General features: G+C 40.6%; 1 protein-coding gene across 1 annotated transcript in view; it reads left to right on the plus strand.

The window, feature by feature from the left end:
* Positions 1–7,868: 7,868 nt before the first annotated feature.
* The window catches only part of PDE8B (phosphodiesterase 8B), a 34,126-nt gene continuing 14,826 nt past the window's right edge, over positions 7,869–27,168 (plus strand). The window contains exons 1-8 of the mRNA XM_024732788.1: positions 7,869–7,907; positions 11,631–11,708; positions 13,171–13,247; positions 14,714–14,878; positions 17,359–17,404; positions 17,819–17,954; positions 18,861–19,059; positions 23,497–23,714. Coding sequence (XP_024588556.1) covers positions 13,203–13,247; positions 14,714–14,878; positions 17,359–17,404; positions 17,819–17,954; positions 18,861–19,059; positions 23,497–23,714 — 809 coding nt within the window. The 5' untranslated portion in view covers positions 7,869–7,907; positions 11,631–11,708; positions 13,171–13,202. The remainder of the gene's footprint in view (positions 7,908–11,630; positions 11,709–13,170; positions 13,248–14,713; positions 14,879–17,358; positions 17,405–17,818; positions 17,955–18,860; positions 19,060–23,496; positions 23,715–27,168) is intronic.

Raw genomic sequence — 27,168 nt, forward strand, 5'->3', positions numbered from 1 at the left:
AGGAAAAACTTCCTTATCGGTATTCTACCATGAAATGCTTTAGAGACATCCGTATTAAGTATAATCAACAAAGACCAATAGGATGTTCAAATCATTAACAACAGTGTTTTCACCACAAGCTATAAGGTAAAGAACCTGGTTAACCTCAGTTCTTATGGACTCATATCTACTGAACTTCTATGTGCAGGTACTATGTTAGCACTCAGTATACAAAGGTAATCAAGTGAGACACAGCTCCTGCTAAGAGTAGGACTTACAGTTGGGAACGATAACAAACAATCAAATAAGTACAAAGTTATGAACTGTAAAAAAACGTAATAAAGGAAAAGTCCATTGAGAACATAGGACACTAGGACTTAACCTCGTGAGGGACTGGGATGGGCAGGAAATACCCGGGAAGGCTTCCCTGAGAAACCACCGTTCAGCTAAGATCTGCAGGATAAATAGGCAAAAGGAAGAAAATGGGTTGGGAAGCTTTCTGGGTAAGAGTCACATGTGCAAAGCCTCTGAGGTTGTAAAGAGCATGGAAAAATTAGAGGGATGGCAGTGTGGCCTGCAAGCTGAAAGCCCAGGACAGAGTAGCAGGGGTCAGTGGTGCATCTGGGGAGCTGGCAGGGGCCAGGGTGAGCACAGCCTCATAGCCAGGTTGTCAAATGGGGCTGACCCTGAGACCAATTGGGAAGTGTGAGTTTTAAGGAGGAGAATGACAGGATTAAATGTACAGTTTTGCAAGATTACACTCATTGAAAAGTTGAGAATGGATTAGGTTGCGAGGGTTATTGCTGAGGTTAGAGTTAGATGAGAGCTGATGGTAGCCTTGTACTCTGACAATGGAGAGAAATGGGTAATCCCAGAGGTATTTAGAAGTGAGATTTTACAGGATTTGATGATGGACTCATCAAGAGGATGAGAGAAAAGGAAGCATCACGGATGACTACCAGGCTCACATACTGGGAACCTGGTGATTTTAATTACAACTGATGCCTCGTATGACTGTCATTCCGTGATGACAAAAGCAGATTCAGATATTTCTACCAAATGCTATTCACACTCTCCCAAGGTGATTCTGAAATGAATGTTGAAGGACGTATCTAGTATTTATTTGCTTGTTAGCTTGTTATTGTTGTGATCCTGGCCTTGACTCATTATTTTTTTAACATCTTTATTGGAGTATAATTGCTTTACAATGGTGGTTAGTTTCTGCTTTATAACAATTTTAAGAGTTTTATAGTGTGTGGCCTTACATTTAGGCCTTTAATCCATTTTGAGTTTATTTTTGTGTATGGTGTTAGGGAGTGTTCTAATTGCATTCTTTTACATGTAGCTGTCCAGTTTTCCCATCACCACTTATTGAAGAGGCTGTCTTTTCTCCGTTGTACATTCTTACCTCCTTTATCAAAGGTGAGGTGAACATATGTGCATAGGTTTCTCTCTGGGCTTTCTATCCTGTTCCATTGATCTATATTTCTGTTTTTGTGCCAGTACCATACTGTCTTGATTACTGTAGCTTTGTAGTATGGTCTGAAGTCAGGGAGCCTGATTCCTCCAGCTCCATTTTTCTTTCTCATGATTGCTTTGGCTATTTGGGGTCTTTTGTGTTTCCATACAAATTGTGAAATTTTTTGTTCTAGTTCTGTGAAAAATGCCATTGTTTAGTTTGATGGGGATTGCATTGAATCTGTAGATTGCTTTGGGTACTGTAGTCATTTTCACAATGTTGATTCTTCCAATCCAAGAACATGGTATATCTCTCCATCTGTATTTATCATCTTTAATATCTTTCATCAGTGTCTTATAGTTTTCTGCATAGAGGTCTTTTGTCTCCTTAGGTAGGTTTATTCCTAGGTATTTTATTCTTTTTGTTGCAGTAGTAAATGGGAGTGTTTCCTTAATTTATCTTTCAGATTTTTCATCATTAGTGTAGAGGAATGCAAGAGATTTCTGTGCATTAATTTTGTTTCCTGCTACTTTACCACATTCATTGATGAGCTCTAGCAGTTTTCTGGTAACATCTTTAGGATTCTCTATGTATAGTATCAGGTCATCTGCAAACAGTGACAGCTTTACTTCTTCTTTTCCAATTTGGATTTCTTTTTTATTTTTTTTTCTTCTCTGATTGCCATGGCTAAAACTTCCAAAACTATGTTGAATATTAGTGGTGAGAGTGGGTAACCTTGTCTTGTTCCTGGTCTTAGTGGAAATGGTTTCTGTTTTTCACCATTGAGAATGATGTTGGTTGTGGGTTTGTAAAATATGGCCTTTATTATGTTGAGGTAAGTTCCCTCTATGCCTACTTTCTCGAGGATTATCATAAATTGGTGTTGAATTTTGTCAAAAGCTTTCTCTGCATCTATTGAGATGATCATATGGGTTTTATCCTTCAGTTTGTTAGTATGGTGTATCACATTAATTGATTTGCATATATTGAAGAATCCTTGCATTCCTGGGATAAACCCCACTTGATCATGGTGTATGATCCTTTTAATGTGCTGTTGGATTCTGTTTGCTAGTATTTTGTTGAGGCTATTTGCATCTATGTTCATCAGTGATATTGGCCTGTAGTTCTCTTCTTTTGTGAACATCTTTCTCTGGTTTTGGTATCAGGGTGATGGTGGCCTCGTTGAATGAGTTTGGGAGTGTTCCTCCCTCTGCTATATTTTGGAAGAGTTTGAGAAGGATAGGTGTTAGCTCTTCTCTAAATGTTTGATAGAATTCGCCTGTGAAGCCATCTGGTTCTGGGCTTTTGTTTGCTGGAAGATTTTTGATCACAGTCTCAATTTCAGTGCTTGTGATTGGTCTGTTTATATTTTCTATTCCTTCTTGGTTCAGTCTCGGAATGTTGTACGTTTCTAAGAATTTGTCCATTTCTTCCAGGTTGTCCATTTTATTGGCATATAGTTGCTTGTAGTAATCTCTCATGATCCTTTGTATTTCTGCAGTATCAGTTGTTACTTCTGCTTTTTCATCTAATTCTACTGATTTGAGTCTTCTCTGTTTTTTTCTTGATGAGTCTGGCTAATGGTTTATCAATTTTGTTTATCTTCTCAAAGAACCAGCTTTTCATTTTATTGATCTTTGCTACTGTTTCTTTCATTTCTTTTTCATTTATTTCTGATCTGATCTTTATGATTTCTTTCCTTCTGCTAACTTTAGGGGTTCTTTTGTTCTTGCTTCTCTAATTGCTTTAGGTGTAAGGTTAGGTTGTTTATCTGAGACATTTCTTGAGGTAGGGTTGTATTGCTATAAACTTCCCTCTTAGAACTGCTTTTGCTGCATCCCATAGGTTTTGGGTCGTTGTGTCTCCATCGTCATTTGTTTCTAGGTATTTTTTTATTTCCTCAGTGATCTCTTGCTTATTAAGTAGTGTATTGTTTAGCCTCCGTGTGTTTGTATTTTTTCCAGATTTTTTCCTGTAATTGATATCTAGTCTTATAGCGTTGTGGTCAGAAAAGATACTTGATAACGATTTCAATTTTCTTAAATTTACCAAGGCTTGATCTGTGACCCAGGATATGATCTATCCTGGAGGATGTTCCACGAGCACTTGAGAAGAAAGTGTATTCTGTTGTTTTTGGATGGAATGTCCCGTAAATATCTATTAAGTCCATCTTGTTTAATGTATCATTTAAAGCTTGTGTTTCCTTATTTATTTTCATTTTGGATGATCTGTCCATTGGTGAAAGTGGGGTGTTAAAGTCTCATACTATGATTGTGTTACTCTCGATTTCCCCTTTTATGGCTGTTAGCATTCGCCTTATTTATTGTGTGGTATGTTGGGTGCATAAATATTTACAATTGTTATATCTTCTTCTTGGATTGATTCCCTTCATCATTATGTAGTGTCCTTCTTTGTCTCTTGTAATAGTCTTTGTTTTAAAGTCTATTTTGTCTGATATGAGAATTGCTACTCCAGCTTTCTTTTGATTTCCATTTGCATGGAATATCTTTTTCATCCCCTCACTTTCAGTCTGTATGTGTCCCTACGTCTGAAGTGGGTCTCTTCTAGACAGCATATATACAGGTCTTGTTTTTGTATCCATTCAGCCAGTGTGTGTCTTTTCGTTGGAGCATTTAATCCATTTATGTTTAAGGTAGTTATCGATATGTGTGTTCCTATGTTACCATTTTCTTAATTGTTTGGGGTTTGTTATTGTAGGTCTTTTCCTTCTCTTGTGTTTCCTGCCTAGAGACATTCCTTTAGCATTTGTTGTAAAGCTGGTTTGGTGCTGCTGAACTCTCTCAGCTTTTGCTTGTCTGTAAAGGTTTTAATTTCTCCTCGAATCTGAATGAGATCCGTGCTGGGTAGAGTAATCTTGGTTGTAGGTTTTTCCCTTTCATCACTTTAAATATGTCCTGCCACTCCATTCTGGCTTGCAGAGTTTCTGCTGAAGATCAGCTGTTAACCTTATGGGGATTCCCTTGTATGTTATTTGTTGGGTCATAGGGTAGGCATATGTTTAACTTTGTAAGAAACTACCAGACCTTTTTTGTAGTGTCTGTACCACTTTATACACCCTCCAACATGTGAGAGTTCTACTTGTTCCACATACTTGACAGAATTTCTTTTTTAGACATTCTGGTGGATGTGTAAAGAAAATATCGTCTTAAAATGATTATTCTTTAAGAGGAAAACTATCAAATGACCCTGAAATCACACATACACGCACGTGTGCACACACACACCCGGAATTCGTAGTGCTTTTGAGCCAAGCATAATCAGGTATCTGTACACAAAGCATTTAGCACAAGGACAGTAACACTTGTGGGAACCTATAGTATTTTAAGGAATTAAAAGATTGGAATTATGATTTTTTTTCTTCCCCCAAAACAGGCTGTAAGCTTCCAAGGCCTTGCTAAGAAATTCCAGCTTTGAGCTCTGGCAAGAGTGGCACAGGCAAGGCCAGCAGTATTCACATTGCAGAACCTTAGTGCTGAAGCCTGGGGGACACATGATATCAGAATTCTTAGTCATTACTGTATGCATTTCCATTACAAAAGGGAAAACAAACACACTACACTCTGGAGAGATTGGCTGACATGTAACTATTGAATTACGATTTCTTTGCTTTGCTTTAGCATGCATGTGACAAAACCTATCGATAGCAGAGATTCAAACCCTCCCCAGAATTACACAGAAAATTGTATTCAGACACATGCCCTTCCCTGAACCCAGGGATATTGTCCTCAGACCCCAGTTTAACAAGCTTGCGCCGGGGCTTCCCTTCTGGGGCCTGACTGTAGAGAGCAACGTGACAAAGAGAAGTGGTTTTAGATGGAGAGAGCTGGGTTTGAAATTGGGATCTGCTGCATGCTAGCTGTGTGGTTCAGACAAGCCCCTCAGCTTCTCGAAACCTCAGCTTCTGCATCTGTCAGAAGGAATGACAACCTTTCCTCCTTTCAAGGGTGCTGTAATGACTAGATTGTAAGTGTAGAGCTGCTAGCACCGTGCAAACATGTAAGAGATGGCTGCTTTGGTCACAGGAGAAGTGGTTCCTCCTCTCTTCCTGCCCACAGGCCTCTCCTGGCTGCCCACCAGAGAGTGCCAAACTACAGGACCACTCGTTCTCTGTATTTCCTCAGTGAACCTGACTGAGAATTATGAGGAAATAATTTTGGGTTTTTTTGTTTTGTTTGGTTTTTTTTGCAGTAAAAAAACACTGCTGTGGCCTCTCCCATTGCGGATGGAGCACAGGCTCCGGACGCGCAGGCTCAGTGGCCATGGCTCACGGGCCCAGCCGCTCCGCCACGTGGGATCTTCCCGGACTGGGGCATGAACCCGTGTCCCCTGCATCGGCAGGCGGACTCTCAACCACTGCGCCACCAGGGAAGCCCTGAGGAAATAATTTTAATAAAAGCATTCATACCAAGTTATAAATGATGGGTGGGTTTAGCCTTCCAAGAAGAAAATTGTAATTCTAAAAGAATTGTTTTCATTCACATGAATCTTTGGTTGTAAAAGGAGGTATCTGGGAGAGGCAGGAAGATAACCTGAGTTGGAAGCTTCAGTAAAAACCTAGCACTGCTGGGGTGTGATGGGCAAACTGTCCTCAGGCACTGCTCTTACCACAGAGGATTGTGAAGGGAATTATGACCTGACACAGCCCTGCAGAACCTCTGCGTGCAAAGCAAGTGGTGATTGGTTGTTTGAGGAGTACTTCCAGTTTCTGCTGCTGTCCATAACGAAGAGCCCATCAGAGACAGATGAGCCAATTGAGGGCCACAGGTTTATGGGGATGCAGCGTGCTCAGCTCAGAAATCGCTGAACGCAACATCCTGTGTGGAGAAAGGCCAGAGCCACCTCAGCAGACGGACCCGGTACCTCTCCTCTCCCCTCCTCCCTGTCCCCTCTTCTCCCTTCAGGGGCAGGTGCACATTTCCGTCCCAAAGGCAGGGTTGGACTGTGCATCCGTGGACCTTGGGCTTCATTAGTTCCATCGAGACTAGATGGAGCACAAAGCCTACACTGACCTCCCAGGAGGCCCACAGTTCAATCAGCTGGCCTGCAGAAGTCAACGAAAGACAAAAAGTGGCTTTCTGTGTAACCTGCGGAGCCACGGGGCTTTGTTCCTAAAGGAGAGATGTATTGTGAGTCAAAGAGAAAAGCTAAGCATTTAAAGATCACTTGCTTTTGAGCTGAAGCTGACTGAGAAAAAGTTGTATTCATTTGGTCATCAGAACTTCATACTGCACTCAGTAGCTTTGTAGCGAATGATCTTTATTTGTAAAGGAAAAACATAAAACAGCTGTTCACAGAAGAAATAAAAAGTTCCCATAGTTACGGGATAAATAAGCCACAGCCCGTAGTCACATATAAGGCCAAGGTCTCACACAGGCTGGCCGTGTAATTTTTTCTGTGATTACGTGGAATGAACTGTGCAGAATAATTCATACAAAACCCCTATTTTAACACGTCAGTTTTACATGATGATTTTTCAATGGTTCAATCAAGCTGGAACATTTTACTGTATCTGAAATATATGGGACTTCTGGCTGTTACAGCTGATGTTGCTAAACCATACTAATCTTCCCCCCATAAACAGTCCTACACACTCATCTGTCTTGTTTTTCAGGTTAACTTATTCCATTCATTCAGTGCTTACAAATGTGTGACGGTTTGAGAAACTGGAAGTAGGTGGATTTAGCAGCAAAGCAGCATGATTATAATCATGATAATGCTAGGTGTGCCCCAGTAACAGTGTCTTAGTTATAAACACCAGAAATGCAGAACCCCCAAAGAAAGCATATTTATTATTTCTAATGTTAATAACTGCACTGAACAGTTGACAGATATGTACTGAGCATTCGCACAAAAAAGTTGATACCGAGAAAGAACTAGGTGCAAAATTGAATCTAAAGTTCAGACTTTATGAAGAAACATTTAGTAAATTGACTGTCTATAATTGAAGTACATTTGAAGAGCTTTTGGGGAAAGTTTTTTAATATCCCAGGCTTAAATTTAGATTGCTTTTATATTACAGGAAAAATGTATAGCATGTCTGAAATATAAACAGAGTACATATAAAAATCTTAAATTTTGTTTTAAATTTTGTTTTTTTGTCTTTCTGCATTTCTGCAGACTGTCAAAATGAGAACAGCTGACTGGAGATCTAGACGTCTTGCTTAGAAAGTGTATCCCTTGGGTATCTCCCTGCTTTCAGGCTCAGGCATTCTATAAGTGTCTGGATGTAACAGAGAATTTGTAGTATTATCAGCGGGTGTCCATCTTTCATCTGTTCATATTATCTGTGCAACTTCTTGTTTTCTTGAATTTTTCAGAGTTTTTAATGAAATTGGTTGGAAATGTAACTAATACCATATTTAAAATTTCTTTTTCTTGCTTTACCAAACTTCTGAACAACTTTAGATTCACAAGGTTCATCGTGACTCAGGAGATAATTCTCAAACAGGTGAGAGTACTTCAATTTCACTCTTACATACTCAGGTGGAATTTGTGGGTTCAAGTCTATGAATCACTGAAGAAGTCTGGATTGACAGTCACCACCCCAGAACTTGGATTGCTGATATCTGAGTGCTGATACTGAAAGGTCTGAGAGCGAGGTTAAAAGCAGGATCCCTTAAAAAGCTTTGAATCTTCATTCATGGCAACCTTTTCTACTGAATGCCTTCTTCATCCTGGTTTCTTTTGCTGACTAGAAACCATGGAGAGCAAGGTAAACTGAAAATAGAGAGTGGCCTGAAAGTCCAGGGGACACACATTATTATACCATAGTTAGTCTTCCCTTTCTTTGCAGCAGTCAGTGACTACATACAATTAGAAAATGTGAATGGGCCCTCGCCAGGCAGTCAGGAGCAGCAAATCACCATTTCAGCTGCCCACATCCTCACATCATACCTTGAGCAAGACTCTCACTGTCTGACTCTTGGTTTCCTCTGCCATAAAAAGAGGAGGCTGAACCTAATGACTTCTACATTTGAAAGGTCTAGAATTCTTTGATCATTAGAGGGGAAAATCAGTCTGCTACCAAAGATTTAAAATTCTCGTTCCTGCACACACACCACACATTCTCTCCCTTGTTGGTGGCTTTCCCAGCCACTGAGGCATAAAGTTGGACCCTGGGCTACTTACTGTAGTGCCTTTCCTGAAAATGGACCATATTTTCACCTACTCAGAAAGATTTCATTTGATCTTTCTGAGCTTCAGTTTCTTCATTTGTAAAATGAATTAACAATGCCTATGAGAATTAAAGGAGAAAATGTATATAATGTCTAGCAGTACCTGGCGTTTAACTGTTTGGTATCCTTTTCCTCTTCCCTCTACACTTTTTCTCTGTCTCTCTCTTTCACAGATGTTTTAGTTTATTTCTTTAACCTAGTGAGAATATTATTTTAACTTACTTAAGAGCTTCTGAGTGTCAAGAACTGTTATAAGCATTTTCATATCCTTTACAGTGCCCAGTATTGCCTTGCACATAATAGACACTCAGTAAATACAGAACATTGATTAACTGAAACCCTCCCATCTTGGAAAGCATAAGTTCCACCACTTATTAACTCTTGGACCTTAAGTTACCCACATAATCTCTCCAAGTTTAAATTTCCTCATCAGTAAAATGGGGATTGCACTGTGTAGCTTTCAGAATTGTAATGATTGTGTAAGATAATTACTATATTTAAAATAAATAGTAAAGCACAATGTCTGGTGCATAGTAGGTGCTCAGTAAGTGGTAGCTATTTTTTTTTTAATTGATGACACTGTATCCTTTTTTGCCATTGAGTACAGCTATTTGAATCTCTCTTATCCTTCTTTTCTCTGGTTTTAAAGTTCATTCCATAACATCTTTTGAGAGAATGAATAAATGAATTCTTTGATTTAAATGGCCTTTATTGAATAAATAATTTCTCCAAACTTTTAGTCTTTTCTGTTGCTATAGATTTTCTTAATTTTAGCTGAGATAAAAGTCAGAAAGAATAAGCATTATCCATCTTTGAGTAATTATTTCTAGTGAATGATTTAGAATTCAACCAGCCAGCCTGGGCTATAGCCTCCCTAATTTAGTTTTATTTGGAAACTACATTTTGAGGAATTCTTGTGCTCTTTAATCCTGAATTTAATCTTAAATAGCTAATAAGTTAGATTTAATTTGTTATCTGGTAAACAACTGTTAGGAATATGTATGATTATTACATTCCTAAATGTAATAGGCTGAATCCAATGTCTCGCAAGTGACCACTATTAGTTCCTCAGGGTTTGAAAGATGTAATATGATCTTAACAATATAATTTTATAGGTATCTTATAAAGAAATACTGAAACTCAAATCTAAGGCTAGGAAAATTATTAAGGCAGGGTCTGAAAGAAAATTAGGCAAAGGGGTAGTAAAATAGTTTAAGTTAGGTGATTTAAGACAAGGTCTCATGGCTGGCTATGTTGTTCAGATTAACTTTATAATAGTTCTGCCTTCCACTTTATGCTGTATAAATATAATTCAAGTTTCATTACTGATTTAACCTTTTTAAAATTGAATCAGATGTTTAATGACATTAAAGTAAATGGTTAAAAATGTGATCTAGAGAAATATCTAAGACATATTATAAAGTGATAGCAAGTAGTAGAATAATATTATAACATGATCCCACATTTGCTTAAAAAGAAGGTATACATGCTGATGAACAAATGTAATTAATAGCAACAGGCAAACATGAACTTTATATTTACTATGTAGCAGGCACTGTTCTAAGTGCTATCTATGAATTAACTTGTTTACATCTCACAACAGCCTATGAATGCGGTGCTATAACTATCCCCACTTTGCAGGTGTGGATACTGAGACACAGAGAAGGAACATTCCCAAAGTTGCACAGCTATTAGATGGCATAGTGGAGATTGGAGTTTTGGCAGTTTGGCTCTGGAACTGGTTCTCTTAGTTACTATGCTCTCTTGCACTTTTTTTGGTGTCAGTAGGCAGTTCTTTAAAAAGCATTGCATCTTTTTTTCTTTCTTGGAATATGATCATTTATCAGTGTCTAAGAAAAGCATCCCCCTGCTGAAACCTGCACATCTGCCTCCTTTCTGCACAGTGAGGAGAAATTCTATGTTATGGTTAAGTTTCTCTCCTTGCTCATGGGTTACTCCTACAAGAAGCAAATGCCCTGAAAATGCAATTTTCTGAAGCCACCTCTGCTGCCCTGACATTTTTATCCTTTGGTCCTCACTGGTAGCATGCACCGTTTGATTAGATCTCACATTAATGTGACAGCACATTTTGAGCATTAAATTCAAAGTCTGCAAAGACTTACACAGATTTTTTAAGTGCTTTTTTTCCTTCAGAAAACAAGGACAAAACTGAGAGTTAAATTGTTGGAATTTTTTGGGATCAGAAAACTGCTTTTTCTTCTCTTCATTCTTGGGATCAACAGTCTGCATCATTTGATGAAATCATATCCTCAGGAGAACCTAGAAAACCATCAAGAGGTCTTTTACAGAGGGACCTAAAATTGGTCCAAATTAGTTTCTCAAACTCTACTCTCTATGAATTTGACTAGTATTTTATTTCCTCAAATATCCCCATAAAAGCCTTCCCCACCCATTGAAATGTATTGTCCTTCATGTCAAAATGAACCCCTCAAAATTTCCCCCAAGTGTTTTTTTGTTGTTTTTTTTTTTTCCGGTACGTGGGCCTCTTCACTGTTGTGGCCTCTCCCGTTGCGGAGCACAGGCTCCGGACGCGCAGGCTCAACGGCCACGGCTCACGGGCCCAGCCGCTCCGTGGCATGTGGGATCTTCCCGGCCCGGGGCACAAACCCTGTCCCCTGCATCGGCAGGCAGACTCTCAACCACTGCACCACCAGAGAAGCCCTCCCCCAAGTTTTACTGTTTATTTTCAAGAAGATATTTATTAATGGAACTAAGTAACCCTTAATAATAAGCTCCATTACAATGTAATGTGGTACCACAAGGAAAAGATGTCATTTTACAATTAATATGACTGATAATTCTGTATGTATTGATGATTTGAAGAGACAGTGGCTCACTATTTCTTAAAAATATTTTACAGTGCTTAAAAAGTAACCTCGTTTTCTTTGGAGAATGAGGGAAAAAATATGTCTAAACTTTGCCTGTGAATAAGCTTGAAAACTAATCACTCTCCGTTACTAATCTGAAATCCTTAGAGTCTCATTCATTCAGACACAAGAACAGGAGGAAAGAGTCCATTGATGTGAAATCAATATCATCTCGAGGCAGTGATGGTAAGTTTTTCACATTTCCTTGACTCTAAAGTGTAGAAAATGACACAGGAATATATTTAAGAATTCCTCAGCATATAAACAAAACCCCAAGGAATAGGATTACAACTAAACTGGCTTTTTTCCTGTAGATGGAAAAAATTTTAGGCCTTTTTATTCTTTTTTTTACTTTTTATAGTCTTTGCCTTCTCTGTGAAATGACTCCATGCTTGTTCCTTTATGGCCTAACGTGTGTTAGGCCACATAACCACTAGAGCAGCTCAGTTTCAATAGCTAGGTCACTTTTAGCTGCTATCCTTCAGGTCACAATGGGAAACCTGAGCCTGAGGGAAGTGGCTGAACTAGAAAGGACCAAAGACTCTAGGGATAAGATGTATAATTCACAGAGGAAGATGGATAGACCACAAGGCATGCAAGGGATTGGGACCAAGAACGTGAAGGAAGAAAGTGGACTGAAATTTTTCCCGATGGGCTGAGGGTGTAGATAGATGAAGAGGGTATCCATTTTAGAGGATAATGGATGAGGGCATTTCAACTGGATTAGTTCAGTTTTCAGAATAGAGTTTAAGATGGGATCATCCATTATCTCTCCAGAGCATGGGAGAATTGAAGGCTGAAGAGTATAGAAGGGCAGCAATGGTGGCTGCTCTGGCAGTGGAGATGGCTACAAAGATGGCTGACCGGCAGGCAGGCTCTGCTGACATCGGCTACATTAAGTTATCAGCTCTATAACATGCGAGTTCTATTCCCTCCTGCCTGCCTCTCAGGGAGGGGTAGGAAGATCTGATGAGAACAATGCTTTTAAAATAAAGCTTCTACCTTTTGGATTTTGAACCACATGTAAAGATAGGACATTTTAGATGGAGAGGATAATGGGTGAAGGAATTTCAACGGGATTAGCTCAGTTTTTACAGATGAGAGCTAGACCCACTGTGGGCTCCTGGTGCTAAGAACCTAAAGTCTTAGGAGTGCCTGGCCCTAACTCAGAATTAGAGGCGCTCGTTCTTCTGCCCACCCCACCCTGGCCACAGATCGTGCCTCCCCTCCTACACTGCAGTCATCCAGTTACCCAGCCTGTGGCTGAGGACTGAAAGTGACGGAACTGCCCAAGTTGGGCTTTAGTGACTTACGGGAAAGTAACTCCTGGGGGATCATTAGGCTGTTGGGATGAGGCCTCCGGATCCCATCAACCTTCTCTGAAATCCCTCTGTGGACCTGAGACTCACAAAGCCTTCCTGTCATCAATGTTCCAGGCCAGACCACCCTTTCCGGTCCCTGGCAAGTAGTGGCTGAGCTCTCAGCCTTTTAGGACTAAGAGATGGGTGAATTCATTGCTTTATGGGGAGCAGTGGAGGACAGTAGTCCTGTGGGAATCAGGCCCCCAAGTCCGTGCAGGGTTCCTTTGCTGCACTTAAGCGCAGCTGAGCCACCAGAACCAGATACAACTTTCTTGACTTCTCTCCAGCACCAAGCCTACAGAATCGTCGCTACCCATCCATGGCAAGGATCCATTCCATGACCATCGAGGCTCCCATCACAAAGGTGAGTATCAGCTGCTGCCCCTACTCTGCAATCAGGGCCACTGAACACTAGGCTATATTCTGGAGATAAAGTGATGACTGGCATACTAATACCTATATCATGGAGTTTACAGTCTAGTAAAGGAAACAGATATTAAACAAATAAGCACATAATAAATACGTAGTTATAAATTGCAATAACTGCCGTAAAGGAAAAGAACAGGTTTCTATGAGGGAAAATTAGGTTAGGGCTCTTGTTTGGTTGGGTGAGAGGGCTGGTCAGGGAGGGTCTCTCTGTAGAGGAAGTAATGTTTGAAGTAAGACCTGAAGGATACAAAGATGTTAGGAGAAGAGGATTCTAGGCAGCAGGCACAGCAAGGCATGAGCACTGAGGTGGGAAAAGGAGGGAATGGAGCAAATGAGGACCTGAAAGAAAGTCAGGTGTGACTGGAGCTTGGAGAGCAGAGGGGAGAAATGGTGACATGGAGTTGTGCCGGGCTCAGTTCATTCTGGCCAATAGAGCTGTAATAAGTTTATATTTTAGTTCATGTGCAATGGAAACCACTGAAGAGTTTAAAGTAGGGGAGTGACATGACCAGATACGTTTATTGAAAATAACACCAAGCTGCCATGCAGAGAATGGACTGGAGATGGCAAGAGTGAAAGAGAAGAGGACAGTTAGGGACCTTTTCCAGAGTTCTAAGCAAGAAATTGTGTTAGCTGTACTAGAATTAGAGCAGTGGAGGTGGAGAGAAATGAGTAGATCAGGAAATGTTTGGGGGTAAATTCAGTTCGTCTTGATGATGAATTATACTGTCAGGTAGGGAGAGAACTGAGGGAAAGTGATATGTCAACCAGGGCCTCCCAGGGTTTTGGTTTGAGCACAAGATTAATATGTTTTTTTCACGGCAATGTAGAAACCAGAGGAGTACAGCTCTTGTCTTTCATTTTCTGTCTGGTTTACTTGCTTGCTTTGCTTTGGGAAGAGGAGAGCAAGGTGTGAGTTTAGTTTTGGATATGTAAGTAAGATATTCCAATAGATATGTCAAGCAGGCAACTGAATATATAAATCTGAAAGTCAAAAAGGAGTTCAGGGCTGGGATATAAATTTGAGAGTCCTGGGCATGTGGATCGTATGTGTCCAAAGTCCTGGAAATGAAAGAGCTCATCTCTGAAAAGACTGTGGAGTGAGAGGAAGGCCCAGCACTAGTCTGAGGAACTGCAACCTGTAGAAGAGAGCTAAAGGAGAAGGATCAGCAAAGGAGCCTGAGAAAATGTAGTCCCTGAAGTAAGAGAAACACTGGGATAGGGTGGGATGAGACGCATGCTTCAGTATAAAGAGGATGGTGCCGTGGAAGCACTGGTCATTTTGAACAGTAAGATGTGTTATTATCTGATTTCTTTTGGATTCTAGGCACATGAGTGAGTTTTGAGAAGAAGAATCCTAATGTCCTCAAATTGATTCTTTCTCTCTCTTTACTTCCTTAGGTTATAAATATAATCAATGCAGCCCAAGAAAACAGTCCTGTCACAGTAGCAGAAGCCTTGGACAGAGTTTTAGAAATTTTACGAACCACAGAACTGTACTCCCCTCAGCTGGGTACCAAAGATGAAGATCCCCACACCAGTGATCTCGTGGGAGGCCTGATGACTGTGAGTGATGAGGAAAAACCAGAAATGTAGGACAATGTTAAGTGCACTCCAGAGAACATATAACATGTAACATATAAACTGTTACCTTTAGGTGTAGAAATACCTACTATATGGGCTAACATCAGCATAACCAGAAGCAGTTGCAGGAGCACAAATGACTAATTTGTCCTCTGAATTTGTACTACAGTAAGGAGTAAATAGTTGATTGAAGGCTAAATATCACAATGGAGCCCTTTTGTACTTCTTCCCCTTGACCTGGTATAGTATTCCATTGAGGGTTATGGCTAGGCTTCCTTGGACCTCAGGCTCTTTATATAATGAAAGCGTTGGTACTTAGATGACAGCACTAGTTTCCAAAATCTTAGCTGTAGAATTCTTTCTTTAAATAAAACCTTTATATAGAGTTCCCTTTATAATCAATAAAAGCAGAGTGGAGCTGCTGTGGCTCAGTATGCGGAGGGGAGGAGGAGCCGCCCCATGCCGGCACTCCAATACCACCATTTGTAACCACTAAAAGTAGCTTATTTCTAAGGAGTCATCCTGTTCTAGTGTTTTTGCTGTGATCTATTTGGCTGTAATCATAATCTATCAGCAAGTGAAGAAAAATGAGAAAATTCAAATTATTCATTTGTGCTCCCTATTGGAGACTGAAGCTGGAAGAATTCTTTGGGAGAAAAACAAAGTCCAAGAGTCATCGAAGAGTTTTACTTTGAAGTTTTCTGTCTAGTCCTGCCACCAAATGCTGACTGTTGACTGGCTTTCTGGTCCATCCTCCTTGTTCCTACTAAAGGTTTCTGGTGAGCCTGTAATTTGAGTGACCTCCTGATCCTTTTGAGCCCCTCGGCTGGCCTTGGTTGCCCGATCCCAATGCAGTGTAGACTTTAGTTCTAAAGAACACTGGCAAGGTGTGTGTGTGTTTGCCATCTGCAAACACATGAATGGACTTAGAGATAATCATACTAAGTGAAGTAAGTCAGACAGAGAAAGACAGATATATCAATTATATGTGGAATCTTAAAAAGTGATACAAATGAACTTATTTACAAAACAAAAATAGATTCACAGACATAGAAAACAAACTTATGGTTACCAAAGGGGAAATGTTGGGGGGAGGGTGGATAAATTAGGAGTTTGGGATTAACAGATATACACTACTATATATAAAATAGATAAACAACAAGAACCTACTGTATAGCACAGGGAGCTATATTCAATATCTTGTAATAATGGAAAAGAATCTGAAAAGGTATATATATATATATCTCCAAATCACTTTGCTGTGTACCTGTAACTAACACAACATTGTAAATCAAAAATACTGCAATTAAAAAAAAAAAATAGAACACTGCCAAGGGTCTGTCAGGAGGCTGGCCACTGCAGAGCTGCAGAACCATTCTGGTTCCTAGAACAAGTTATCTGCCCTCCTTTCCCCTGCTGCCATACCATGTTGGGCTTCCTCTCCAGGTAATGCTGTGAGGAACCAATACTAGATTCCACCTGTTTTATGTAGCATTAGGGAAGAGAAGAAAGAAAGATTAAGAACAGAGGAGTTCCTTGTGATACCTGCCTTAGAGGCAGGAAGGTTATGGCCATTGTTACTTATCAGTTTATCCAGTTTTGAAAATTAAGCTCTTGGCCTAAAGATCCAGAGAGTGACTTCAGGAGAGCCCTTCATTAATACTTTAAACCTTAGCACATACTTTCTGAGGATGGCAAATAAGCAATTACAAATGGCTTTTAAGCAGAGGTCTAAATAATTAGGTACTCGGGGGTACAAGGTAGAGGGCAGGAAAATGAGATGCAAGAACAGCTGGGGACTAAAGTTCACGAGCTTACTAAATGGCAGAACATCGAAATTCTGTTCACTCCCTTATGCTGCCCTTCCAAAGACCTCAAATCCAGAAACTTCCTTTAAAGGCTAACAGTGACAGTGAAGCTCATGTTATAAGACAGAAACTACAGCTGGAAAAGAGTTAATTTAGATGTTAGTCAAAAATTAGCCCAACCTTTTAAAGGCTTTACATTAAATCATCCCCCAGATGTGGCCCACAGCTTTGGCTCCCCAGGATGCAAATCTAAGAACACAAGAATAACACAGTCCTTGTGAGGGTAATTGGGGTCCTTTCAAATTAACATGCACCCGAAGCAAGATCACTTCTGTGATTTCATTATGTGGCTTCAATATGCAACAAGAGAAAGATGGCATGAGAACAGAGCTAACTCACAGTTCAGGTGTGAGACCTGAATGCAGTCATAGCCACTTAATTCTCAATTCTCCATCTCCTGGGGCTAACAGCCTTGGAAAGGAGAGTATCCACTGTTTTGTAGCCATTGTTCTCACTTGATTTTGAGCTTCAACTTGGAGTTCCAGATTGACTGGGTTATTCAGGATTCAAATCTCTTTGGCTAATAAAAGAAATGAGAGAGTAATGATAATGGCATATAAAGCATGCTTCTCATAGCATCTTTCTTTATTCCAGGATGGCTTGAGAAGGTTGTCAGGAAACGAGTATGTGTTCACTAAGAGTAAGTTGTCCTCTATCCACTTGTTACTGATAACCTGTCTCTGGCCTTTTGTCTTCCTCAGTGTTGTGATTATTGTTTGGGAAGGGCCTTGGTGATACTTCCTATTCGTCTCATTGGAGTTTAAGCATCTCTATGGTCTACATTTGAAACCAGGTCTCCTAATATAAATTACTTCTCTGAGCGCTGACAGAATAAGAATTGCAAATCTCTCTATATTTAAACAGTTAAACTGAATTATTTTTCTGTTGGGGGGTCCTGAAGTTTAATAATGTAAGAGAACCCTGAAGGGAAAAACTTCTTACCCCTGGAAGTTCAAGACTTTCTTTCTAGTAGCAACCATGAAGATGACAAATGCTCAGCAGCACTCAAGATTCCACAGTTACCCACCCTTCCTGCCCCATCTTGTTTGCTCAGATGTGCCCCAGAGTCACAGTCACCTTGGGATGCCAGTAACCATCAACGATGTCCCCCCTTCTATCGCTCAATTACTTGATAATGAGGAAAGCTGGGAGTTCAACATATTTGAATTGGAAGCTGTGACACACAAAAGGTATGTGGCTTCTCTGGCTGTAGGCAGGGGGAGGATTGATGGACACACTCAAGACTTTCACATCTGGAAACTTTGAGGGAGATGTGAGTCCTTGCCACAAGTGACCTCCCAGGTTCTGCTTTTCATGCCATGCTGGAGGAGTGTCAAATGCGCAGAGAGACTGTGGCCCCTTGAGTGAGCTCCTTTATGGAGAAGAGAGTATTGGAGGCTAAGATGTAGGATCAGCCTGGTGATACCCAGGATGAAGAAATACTGAGTGTCTTCTTCAGATCTACCCAGGTCATTCCTTTGCACCAGTAAGCCAAGAGTTCTAAGTATTCTTAGCCCCAAACTTGTTGAAGTCCCACCTTACAAAATGAGTTTGAGAGCACTGTAGACTTTTCTTTTGATCCATCCTATAGGCACGAGAAAGATTAGATAACACAGAAAGTCCTCTTCTATTACAGAAGTCCATTTTCTTCCAGGGGTGTTGGATATGAACGATAACTATAAATAAGTAACTTAATTCTAAATGATATGGCTTTGCTGAACCCACACAAGCCATTCCTTTTGTCCTTAAGCTCAGTAACTTCCTCAGGGGACACAGGAAGTGCAAAGCTTATGTGGAAGCAGAGACAGAGAGGGACTGTCAGGGACTTCTCGGTTGTTAGAGCCACTGAAGGGCAGATGACTTAAGACAGTCTAGAAGTCCTTTGGATTAACCACCATGAGGCACCTAGTTTTAAAGAAGTGGCTAGTGAGGAGGAGGTGCTCTATCACCTTCTAATTTGGAGACGACATATTTTTATACCCCTGTGCCTATGAAGCATCAGGAAAGAAATGACTCAATTTCCCAGTAGCTTCAAAGAAAGCAGCTTCTGGAGCAGTGAATACAATGAATCAGAGGTTTTTTCCCCTGTTTTCCAGGCCATTGGTTTACCTGGGCTTAAAAGTCTTTTCCCGGTTTGGAGTATGTGAATTTTTACACTGTTCTGAAACTACCCTTCGGGCCTGGCTCCAAGTGATTGAATCCAACTACCACTCCTCCAACGCTTACCATAACTCCACTCATGCCGCTGATGTCCTGCACGCCACTGCCTTCTTCCTAGGAAAAGAAAGAGTGAAGGTAGAATTTTGATATCACAATCTAGTTACCTGCATAGATTTTAGAGATCTAAGAACTCAGTCTTAATTAATATGTTAGGCAAACAACTATTTTAGAACCAATTTTGAGTTTTTGAGCTACCAAACTGACTGGTCCTTTTGGTGTTGTAAAGACATGGCATTTCCTCCTAGCCCTCCCTTCCCACAAATGCTTAAAATAATAATTTATGCCACTGTAGAGACTCTTTTACATGTCTGGCTGATCCATGAACCCATTCTCCAAATGTTCACTAGGAGCCCTTTGTGACACTGGGTTAGAGGACAGAACTTAATTGTTATAGCAAATGGTTACTAGGTCTGGAGGTTAAATTTTAGGATCAGAATTTTGTCATTGGTATATTACAATCCAGACAGTAGTGAGCCATTCAGCATCCTACTGATTTACATACATATATATGTGTGTTTTGTGTAGGTATGAATGTGTATATCTGTATATTAATGACTTGTATAATTCTGCAAGAGTTCCAAGTTCCTTAGTCTTAGAAGTCAATACTGTCATTTACAGGTGCTGATTTGTAGGGCAGTCCTATGTATACCCCACGGATAGCTGGCAAAAGATCCCCATCTCCCCTCTTCCCCAACTACCATTGCTTTCACAGTGAAGCTTGTAATTCCTTGGCTACAATTAGAAGTGAAGCTTAGAATATAGATACCCTTGGGACAAGTGCTGTATAGAGACAGGTTCACATCAATCTGCAAATGCTTAACATTCAATCATTTTCTGACTTAGTCTTAAGACCCTAGGTACTTAAGGAGACAAGTGGTAGTGGGATAGGCAGACAGAGCAGAAACGGCACCAAAATGGGGAGGGTGAATGTTCCCTTCTCAGTTTTGCCAAAGACTGATCCTGGCATTTACTTTCATCAGCAAGAAAGCAGAGTGTCATTCAAGAATGATGGTTTGGGCTTCCCCGGTGGCGCAGTGGTTGAGAGTCTGCCTGCCGATGCAGAGGACACGGGTTCGTGCCCCGGTCCGGGAAGATCCCACATGCCGCGGAGCGGCTGGGCCCATGAGCCATGGCCGCTGAGCCTGCGCGTCCGGAGCCTGTGCTCCGCAACGGGAGAGGCCACAACAGTGAGAGGCCCGTGTACCCCACACACACACACAAAAAGAATGATGGTTTTGAAGATTTTTGTCTCCTACTTTTAAAAAAGGTGATATCACAGGTGATAACAGCCTATGTTTCTATAGTGCTTTTCTTTGAGGGGCTCAGATACTTCCAGATCCTACTGCAGGTTCACATTCCTCCATTTTACGTTACATGAGATATTATACAGCTTAGGTTGCACACTGCCAAATGAGGACAGGACCTGGGCCTTAACACTGAGACCAAAGTGACCTATAGGCATTGCAGCCTTGAGTTAAAGACGAAGCCCACTTAAGGAGAAGCACTCTAGAAAAATATAGATTAAATGCTTGAAAAATGATGGAATGCTTAGTCACTTTATTATCTCCTTTCCTCTCCCTCCCCTAAAATAAGAAATTTTCTTTAAATTGTTTGTTCTGCTCGCACATTCAGAGTCTGATTGAATTCTCAAATAGCAGCAATACAGACAAGTCTAAGACTAGATACAATATGCTTATAATCCAAAAGACATTTTCTAAGAGGCCAAAGAATCAGAAAATTTAGAGCTGCAAAGAACCCTGGAGAATTGGGCTGGAAGGGACTCCTGAGGTCAGAGGTTTAGTAGCAGCCCAAGATCACTGGTTAGTCCACCATGAGGTGCTTCGAGTGGGTTTTATTCCTGAGGTGTCTTTCACCAGACCTGCTGCCACTGACGAAGAGAGTCAGAAAAATGTTTTTACCAAATATCCATGTCATCTGTCACCCCTAATTTCTTTATAAGGCTAAAATTCTTAATGTCACTATGGCATAGCTCCACATCCTCAACCCAGCCACATAGATAACATGTCCAGAGCTGACATTCCCCTTCAATTTGTTGCACACCCTATCCCCTTCCCACTCTTACCAGTTCCCAAGAACCACTGCAAGTGGAGAGATCAGGATAGCCAGAATTCTTTTGTTATTCTCTGAGTGACTATTTGTCCTAGAAAAGGAACTGTTTGAAAGGCTAATCTAGAATGGAGTCCATTCTGGCCAGTCTGCTTCAGGATGATCCAAATCTATTCCTGCTGGTTAAAGGAGGAAAAAACTATACAGAAATGTCTGCACCTCCAAGGCTTTGGGGAACTTCTCCTGCCGTGGGTTTGGTGGGGAAGTTTTCTTCCACAGACAGTCCCTCCCTGCCATGGGAAGAGCCTTGCTTCTCCCATCTGCTAGTGAGCAGCCGGATCTTCTTTCCCTGCCTCCCTGCATTTCTTATCAGACATTGCATTATTAGACAGTGCCCACCAAAACTGCAGGGCATGGCCCTTTATTGGTATCTTTGTAAAAGCTCCAGGTCTACATCAGTGTAAGTTGGAAGGAAAGACATGTCTCGTCTAATGCTATTGTTGTCTATTCCACTTACTTGAATCTATGTCATTGAAGAATTTAAAAATAAATTGGCCCCGTACTCCAAACAAGATTGAACATACTCCAAGAGCACTAGCTGGAGGCCCAAAGTTTGGCCCTCCTGGGTCCTCACTGCACAGGTAGAATCAGTGAGAGTGGAGGCCAAGTCAGGGCAGCTCTGGATTCTGACTGTACCTGTGGGTTACCATGGCCTCTCCTAGCCAGCAGCAAAAGGGCTAGGCATGTTTGCTTGCCCTGGGCATTACAAAATCAGTGTCCGAGAAGAGCTGAAAAGAATGGCAGCAACTGCTGTCCCCCCTCAGGAAACCGGTTCATGTGGACTAGAGGCAAGCCAGGATTGCCCACCAGCTCCAGGAGGTCAGGATTGGAAATGGAAATGGCTTCCTTCTGGTAGGGACAGCTTTCAGGAAAGTTTTCAGGGCTGAGCTTCAGATTCACTGTTCCTTACCTATTAGCATCTGAGAAGCAGCTTGCAATTTTTTCTCCCACAGCCTAGGAAAGCAACTCAGGAAAACCAAAAATCATGCCCACCCCTCCAGCCTCATCCTGGGGGCCAGTTTCCGCCTCACTCACTACCCTTCCGCCACAATGATGCTCTTTAAGTTTCCTGAATAAGCCACTTCGTTTGTTTCACATCAGGAGCATCATATAGGCTGACCTTTCTGCCTGGATTTCTCTCCCTTGCCATTTTTTGCCTGGCTAATTCCTGCTTATCCTTCAGGTTCCAGCATAAAAATCACTTAGAGAACCCATTCTTGCCCACCCTCTGGACCTGCATTGTCCATAAGTAGCCATTTGCCACATGTGGCTACTTACATTTAATTAAAATTAAATAAAATGAAACATTCAGTTCCTCAATTGCACGCACACTTCAAGTGTCCAGGAGCTGTAAGTGACTAGGGATTACGATATTGGACAGCCCACATACAGACATTTCCATCACCACAGAAAAGCTGAACGGACGGCACTGCCCTAAACTAGATCAAGCCTCATGGTTACACTCTCAAACCACCTGTACTTCCCTTCTTAACCCATCTCACAGTAAGTTAATTTTGTTTGTGTGTTTCCTTATTTGTGCCCTCTCCAGTAAACTACCAACTCCATTAGTGCAGGCTATGCCAGTATAATTCATCACTGGAACTCCAGCACTCTGCATGACAGCTGGCACCCAGTAAGCATCCAATAAATGATAACTAAAGGAATGAATTCATAAAGTACAGTGTCTCTTATATAACAGTAGCCCATTTGACAACTTCCTCCTAAAGCTGTGAGCTGAAAAAACATTTGTATCCCCTGATGCTCTGGTTTGTGTTCTTTAACTACATAATGACAACATTAGAAAGACGGTCTCCCTTTTAGCCTTTCCCACCTGCTAGCCCAGAGCTGAATTGTGTTCTTCACTGTAACAGCCCCCTTACCCTCAGTTTTCCTGGGAAAATTCTTCTTGCCCTTGATCCTCTTGTGTTGCTTGGCTGTAATCCTTTTATCTTTGTGTGAAGAGTTTTGTTGTATCTGTGCCATTTACTGCCATACTCTCAAAATCTTTTCAGAAGTAGGCAAATAAAGTAACACTTGTGATCCTAGGCCACTTTCTTCTCTATCCTCTCACAGAAGAGAGTCATGGCAATATGCCACACAGCATACATTTGAAAAGGCCTGTTCGGCATCCTCCTGCAGAAGAACTAGAGTGAATGAACTCTGGAGAAAGAATTTAGGTATCCATTATAACTGCTACTCAGATTTCTGTTTCCCTCCAGATAATCCACAGTACGGCAAGGTGATTTGATATACCCTAGGTGGCCTCTTAACTTCTAGGAAGTCAGAGAAGGACCCCCTGGCTCATCCCCTCCAGAGAGACAGGGATGAGTGAAGGTCTCCTACATCCAGTGGGTAATGCTCAACCTTGCCTCTCCCTGACCCCAGGGAAACCTCGATCAGCTAGATGAGGTGGCTGCCCTGATTGCTGCCACAGTCCATGACGTGGATCACCCAGGAAGGACCAACTCTTTCCTGTGCAACGCAGGCAGTGAACTCGCCGTGCTCTATAATGACACTGCTGTCTTGGAGAGTCACCACACAGCCCTGGCCTTCCAGCTTACGGTCAAGGACAGCAAATGCAACATTTTCAAGAATATTGACAGGTTTGTGTGCTCGGGCTCTTGTGCTCAGGTTTGTAAAATGTAAGTGGGAAACTCAGTTTTCCCTAACTTCTCCAAGTACTTAGCTTCCTCTTAGGGGGAAGGCTGTACCATTCTATCAGACAGTAAAATAATAACCTTATAAACTGAACTGTACTTTTTAGACTGTTCATCTTTTTTTTTTTTTAACATCTTTCTTGGAGTATAATTGCTTTACAATGTTGTGTTACCTTCTGCTATATAACAAAGTGAATCAGCTATATGTATACATGTATCCCCATATCCCCTCCCTCTTGCGACTCCCTTCCACCCTCCCTATCCCACCCCTCCAGGTGGTCACAAGGCACCGAGCTGATCTCCCTGTGCTATGCGGCTGCTTGCCACTAGCTATCTATTTTACGTTTGGTAGTGTATATATGTCTATGCCACTCTCTCACTTCATCCCAGCTTCCCCTTCCCCCTCCCAGTGTCCTCAAGTCCATTCTCTAGTAGGTCTGCATCTTTATTCCTGTCTTGCCGCTAGGTTCTTCATGACCTTTTTTAAAATTTTATTTTAGATTCCATATGTATGTGTTACCATACGGTATTTGTTTTTCTCTTTCTGACTTACTTCACAGTGTATGACAGACTCTAGGTCCATCTACCTCGCTACAAATAACTCAATTTCATTTCTTTTTATGGCTGAGCAATATTCAATTGTATATATGTGCCACATCTTATTTATCCATTCGTCTGTCAATGGACACTTAAGTTGCTTCCATGTCCTGGCTATTGTAAATAGTGCTGCAATGAACACTGTGGTATGTCTCATTTTGAATTATGGTTTTCTCTGGGTATATGCCCGGTAGTGGGGTTGCTGGCTTATATGGTAGTTCTATTTTTAGTTTTTTAAGGAACCTCCATACTGCTCTCCATAGTGGCCATGTCAATTACATTCCCACCAACAGTGCAAGAGGGTTCGCTTTTCTCCGCACCCTCTCCAGCATTTATTGTTTGTAGATTTTTTGATGATAGCCATTGTGACAAAACTACTTATTGTAGTTTTGATTTGCATTTCACTAATGATTAGTGATGTTGAGCATCCTCTCGTATTTGTTGGCAATCTGTACATCTTTGGAGAAATGTCTATTTAGGTCTAATGCCCATTTTTGGATTGGGTTGTTTGTTTTTTGATATTGAGCTGCATGAGCTGCTTGTATATTTTGGAGATTAATCCTTTGTCAGTTGCTTCGCTTGCAAATATTTTCTTCCATTCTGAGGCTTGTCTTTTCGTCTTGTTTATGGTTTCCTTTTCTGTGCAAAAGCTTTTAAGTTTCATTAGGTCCCATTTATTTTTATTTCCATTTTTCTAGGAGATGGGTCAAAAAGGATCTTGCTGTGATTTATGTCATAGAGTGTTCTGCCTGTTTTCCTCTAAGAGTTTTATAGTGTCTGGCCTTACATTTAGGTCTTTAATTTATTTTGAGTTTATTTTTCTGTATGGTGTTAGGAAGTGTTCTAATTTCATTCTTTTATGTGTAGCTGTCCAGTTTTCCCAGCACCACTTCTTGAAGGGTCTGTCTTTTCTCCATTGTATATTCTTGCATCCTTTATCAAAGATAAGGTGAACATATGTGCGTAGGTTTCTCTCTGGGCTTTCTATCCTGTTCCATTGATCTATATTTCTGTTTTTGTGCCAGTACCACACTGTCTTAATTACTGTAGCTTTGGAGTATAGTCTGAAGCCCAGGAGCCTGATTTCTCCAGCTCCGTTTTTCTTTCTCAAGTTTGCTTTGGCTGTTTGAGGTCTTTTGTGTTTCCATACAAATTGTGAAAATTTTTGTTCTAGTTCTGTGAAAAATGCCATTGATAGTTTGATAGGCATTGCATTGAATCTGTAGATTGCTTTGGGTACTATAGTCATTTTCACAATGTTGATTCTTCCAATCCAAGAACATGGTATATCTCTCCATCTATTTGTATCATCTTTAATTTCTTTCATCAGTGTCTCATAATTTTCTGCATACAGGTCTTTTGTCTCTGTACGTAGGTTTATTCCTAGATATTTTATTCTTTTTGTTGCAATGGTAAATGGGAGTTTTTTCTTAATTTCACTTTCAGATTTTTCATCATTAGTGTATAGGAATGCAAGAGATTTCTGTGCATTAATTTTGTATCCTGCTATTTTACCAAATCATTCATTACCTATAGTAGTTTTCTGGTAGCATCTTTAGGATTCTCTGTGTATGGTAGGTATCATGAAATCTGCTAACTGTGACAGTTTTACTACTTCTTTTCCGATTTGGATTCCTTTTCTTTCTTTTTACTCTCTGATTGCCATGGCTAAAACTTCCAAAACTATGTGGAATAATAGAGGTGAAGGTGGACAACCTTGTCTTGCTCCTGATCTTAGAGGAAATGGTTTCAGTTTTTCACCATTGAGAACGATGTTGGCTGTGGGCCTTTCATATGTTGTCCTTTATTATGTTGAGGTAGGTTCCATCTATGCCTACTTTCTGGAGCATTTTTATCATAAATCAGTGTTGAATTTTGTCAAAAGTTTTGCGTGCATCTATTGAGATGATCATATGATTTTTATCCTTCAATTTGTTAATATGGTGTACCACATTGATTGATTTACGTATACTGAAGAATCCTTGCATTCCTGGGATAAACCCCACTTGATCATGGTGTATGATCCTTTTAATGTGCTGTTGGATTCTGTTTGCTAGTATTTTGTTGAGGATTTTTGCATCTATGTTCATCAGTGATATTGGCCTGTAGTTTTTTTTTGTGGCATCTTTGTCTAGTTTTGGTATCAGGGTGATGGTGGCCTCGTAGAATGAGTTTGGGAGTGTTCCTGTGCTATATTTTGGAAGAGTTTGAGAAGGATAGGTGTTAGCTCTTCTCTAAATGTTTGATAGAATTGGCCTGTGAAGCCATCTGGTTCTGGGCTATTGTTTGTTGGAAGATTTTTAATCACAGTTTCAGTGTCAAGGCTTGTGATTGGTCTGTTTATATATTCTATTTCTTCCTCGTTCAGTCTCGGAAGGTTGTGCTTTCCTAAGAATTTGTCCATTGCTTCCAGGTTGTCCATTTTATTAGCATATAGTTGCTTGTAGTAATCTCTCATGATCCTTTGTATTTCTGCAGTGTCAGTTGTTACTTCTTTTTCATTTCTAATTCTGTTGATTTGAGTCTTCTCCCTTTTTTTCTTGGTAAGTCTGGCTAATGGCTTATCAATTTTGTTTATCTTCTCAATAAAACAGCCTTTAGTTTTATTGATCTTTGCTATCATCTCCTTCATTTCTTTTTCATTTATTTCTGATCTGATTTTTATGATTTCTTTCCTTCTGCTAACTTTGGGGGTTTTTTGTTCTTCTTTCTCTAATTGCTTGAGGTGCAAGGTTAGGTTGTTTATTCGAGATGTTTCCTGCTTCTTAAGGTGGGCTTGTATTGCTATAAACTTCCCCCTTAG

This window comes from Neophocaena asiaeorientalis, unplaced genomic scaffold (assembly GCF_003031525.2).
Source record: "Neophocaena asiaeorientalis asiaeorientalis breed wild unplaced genomic scaffold, Neophocaena_asiaeorientalis_V1.1 scaffold515, whole genome shotgun sequence".
NCBI lineage: Eukaryota > Metazoa > Chordata > Mammalia > Artiodactyla > Phocoenidae > Neophocaena > Neophocaena asiaeorientalis.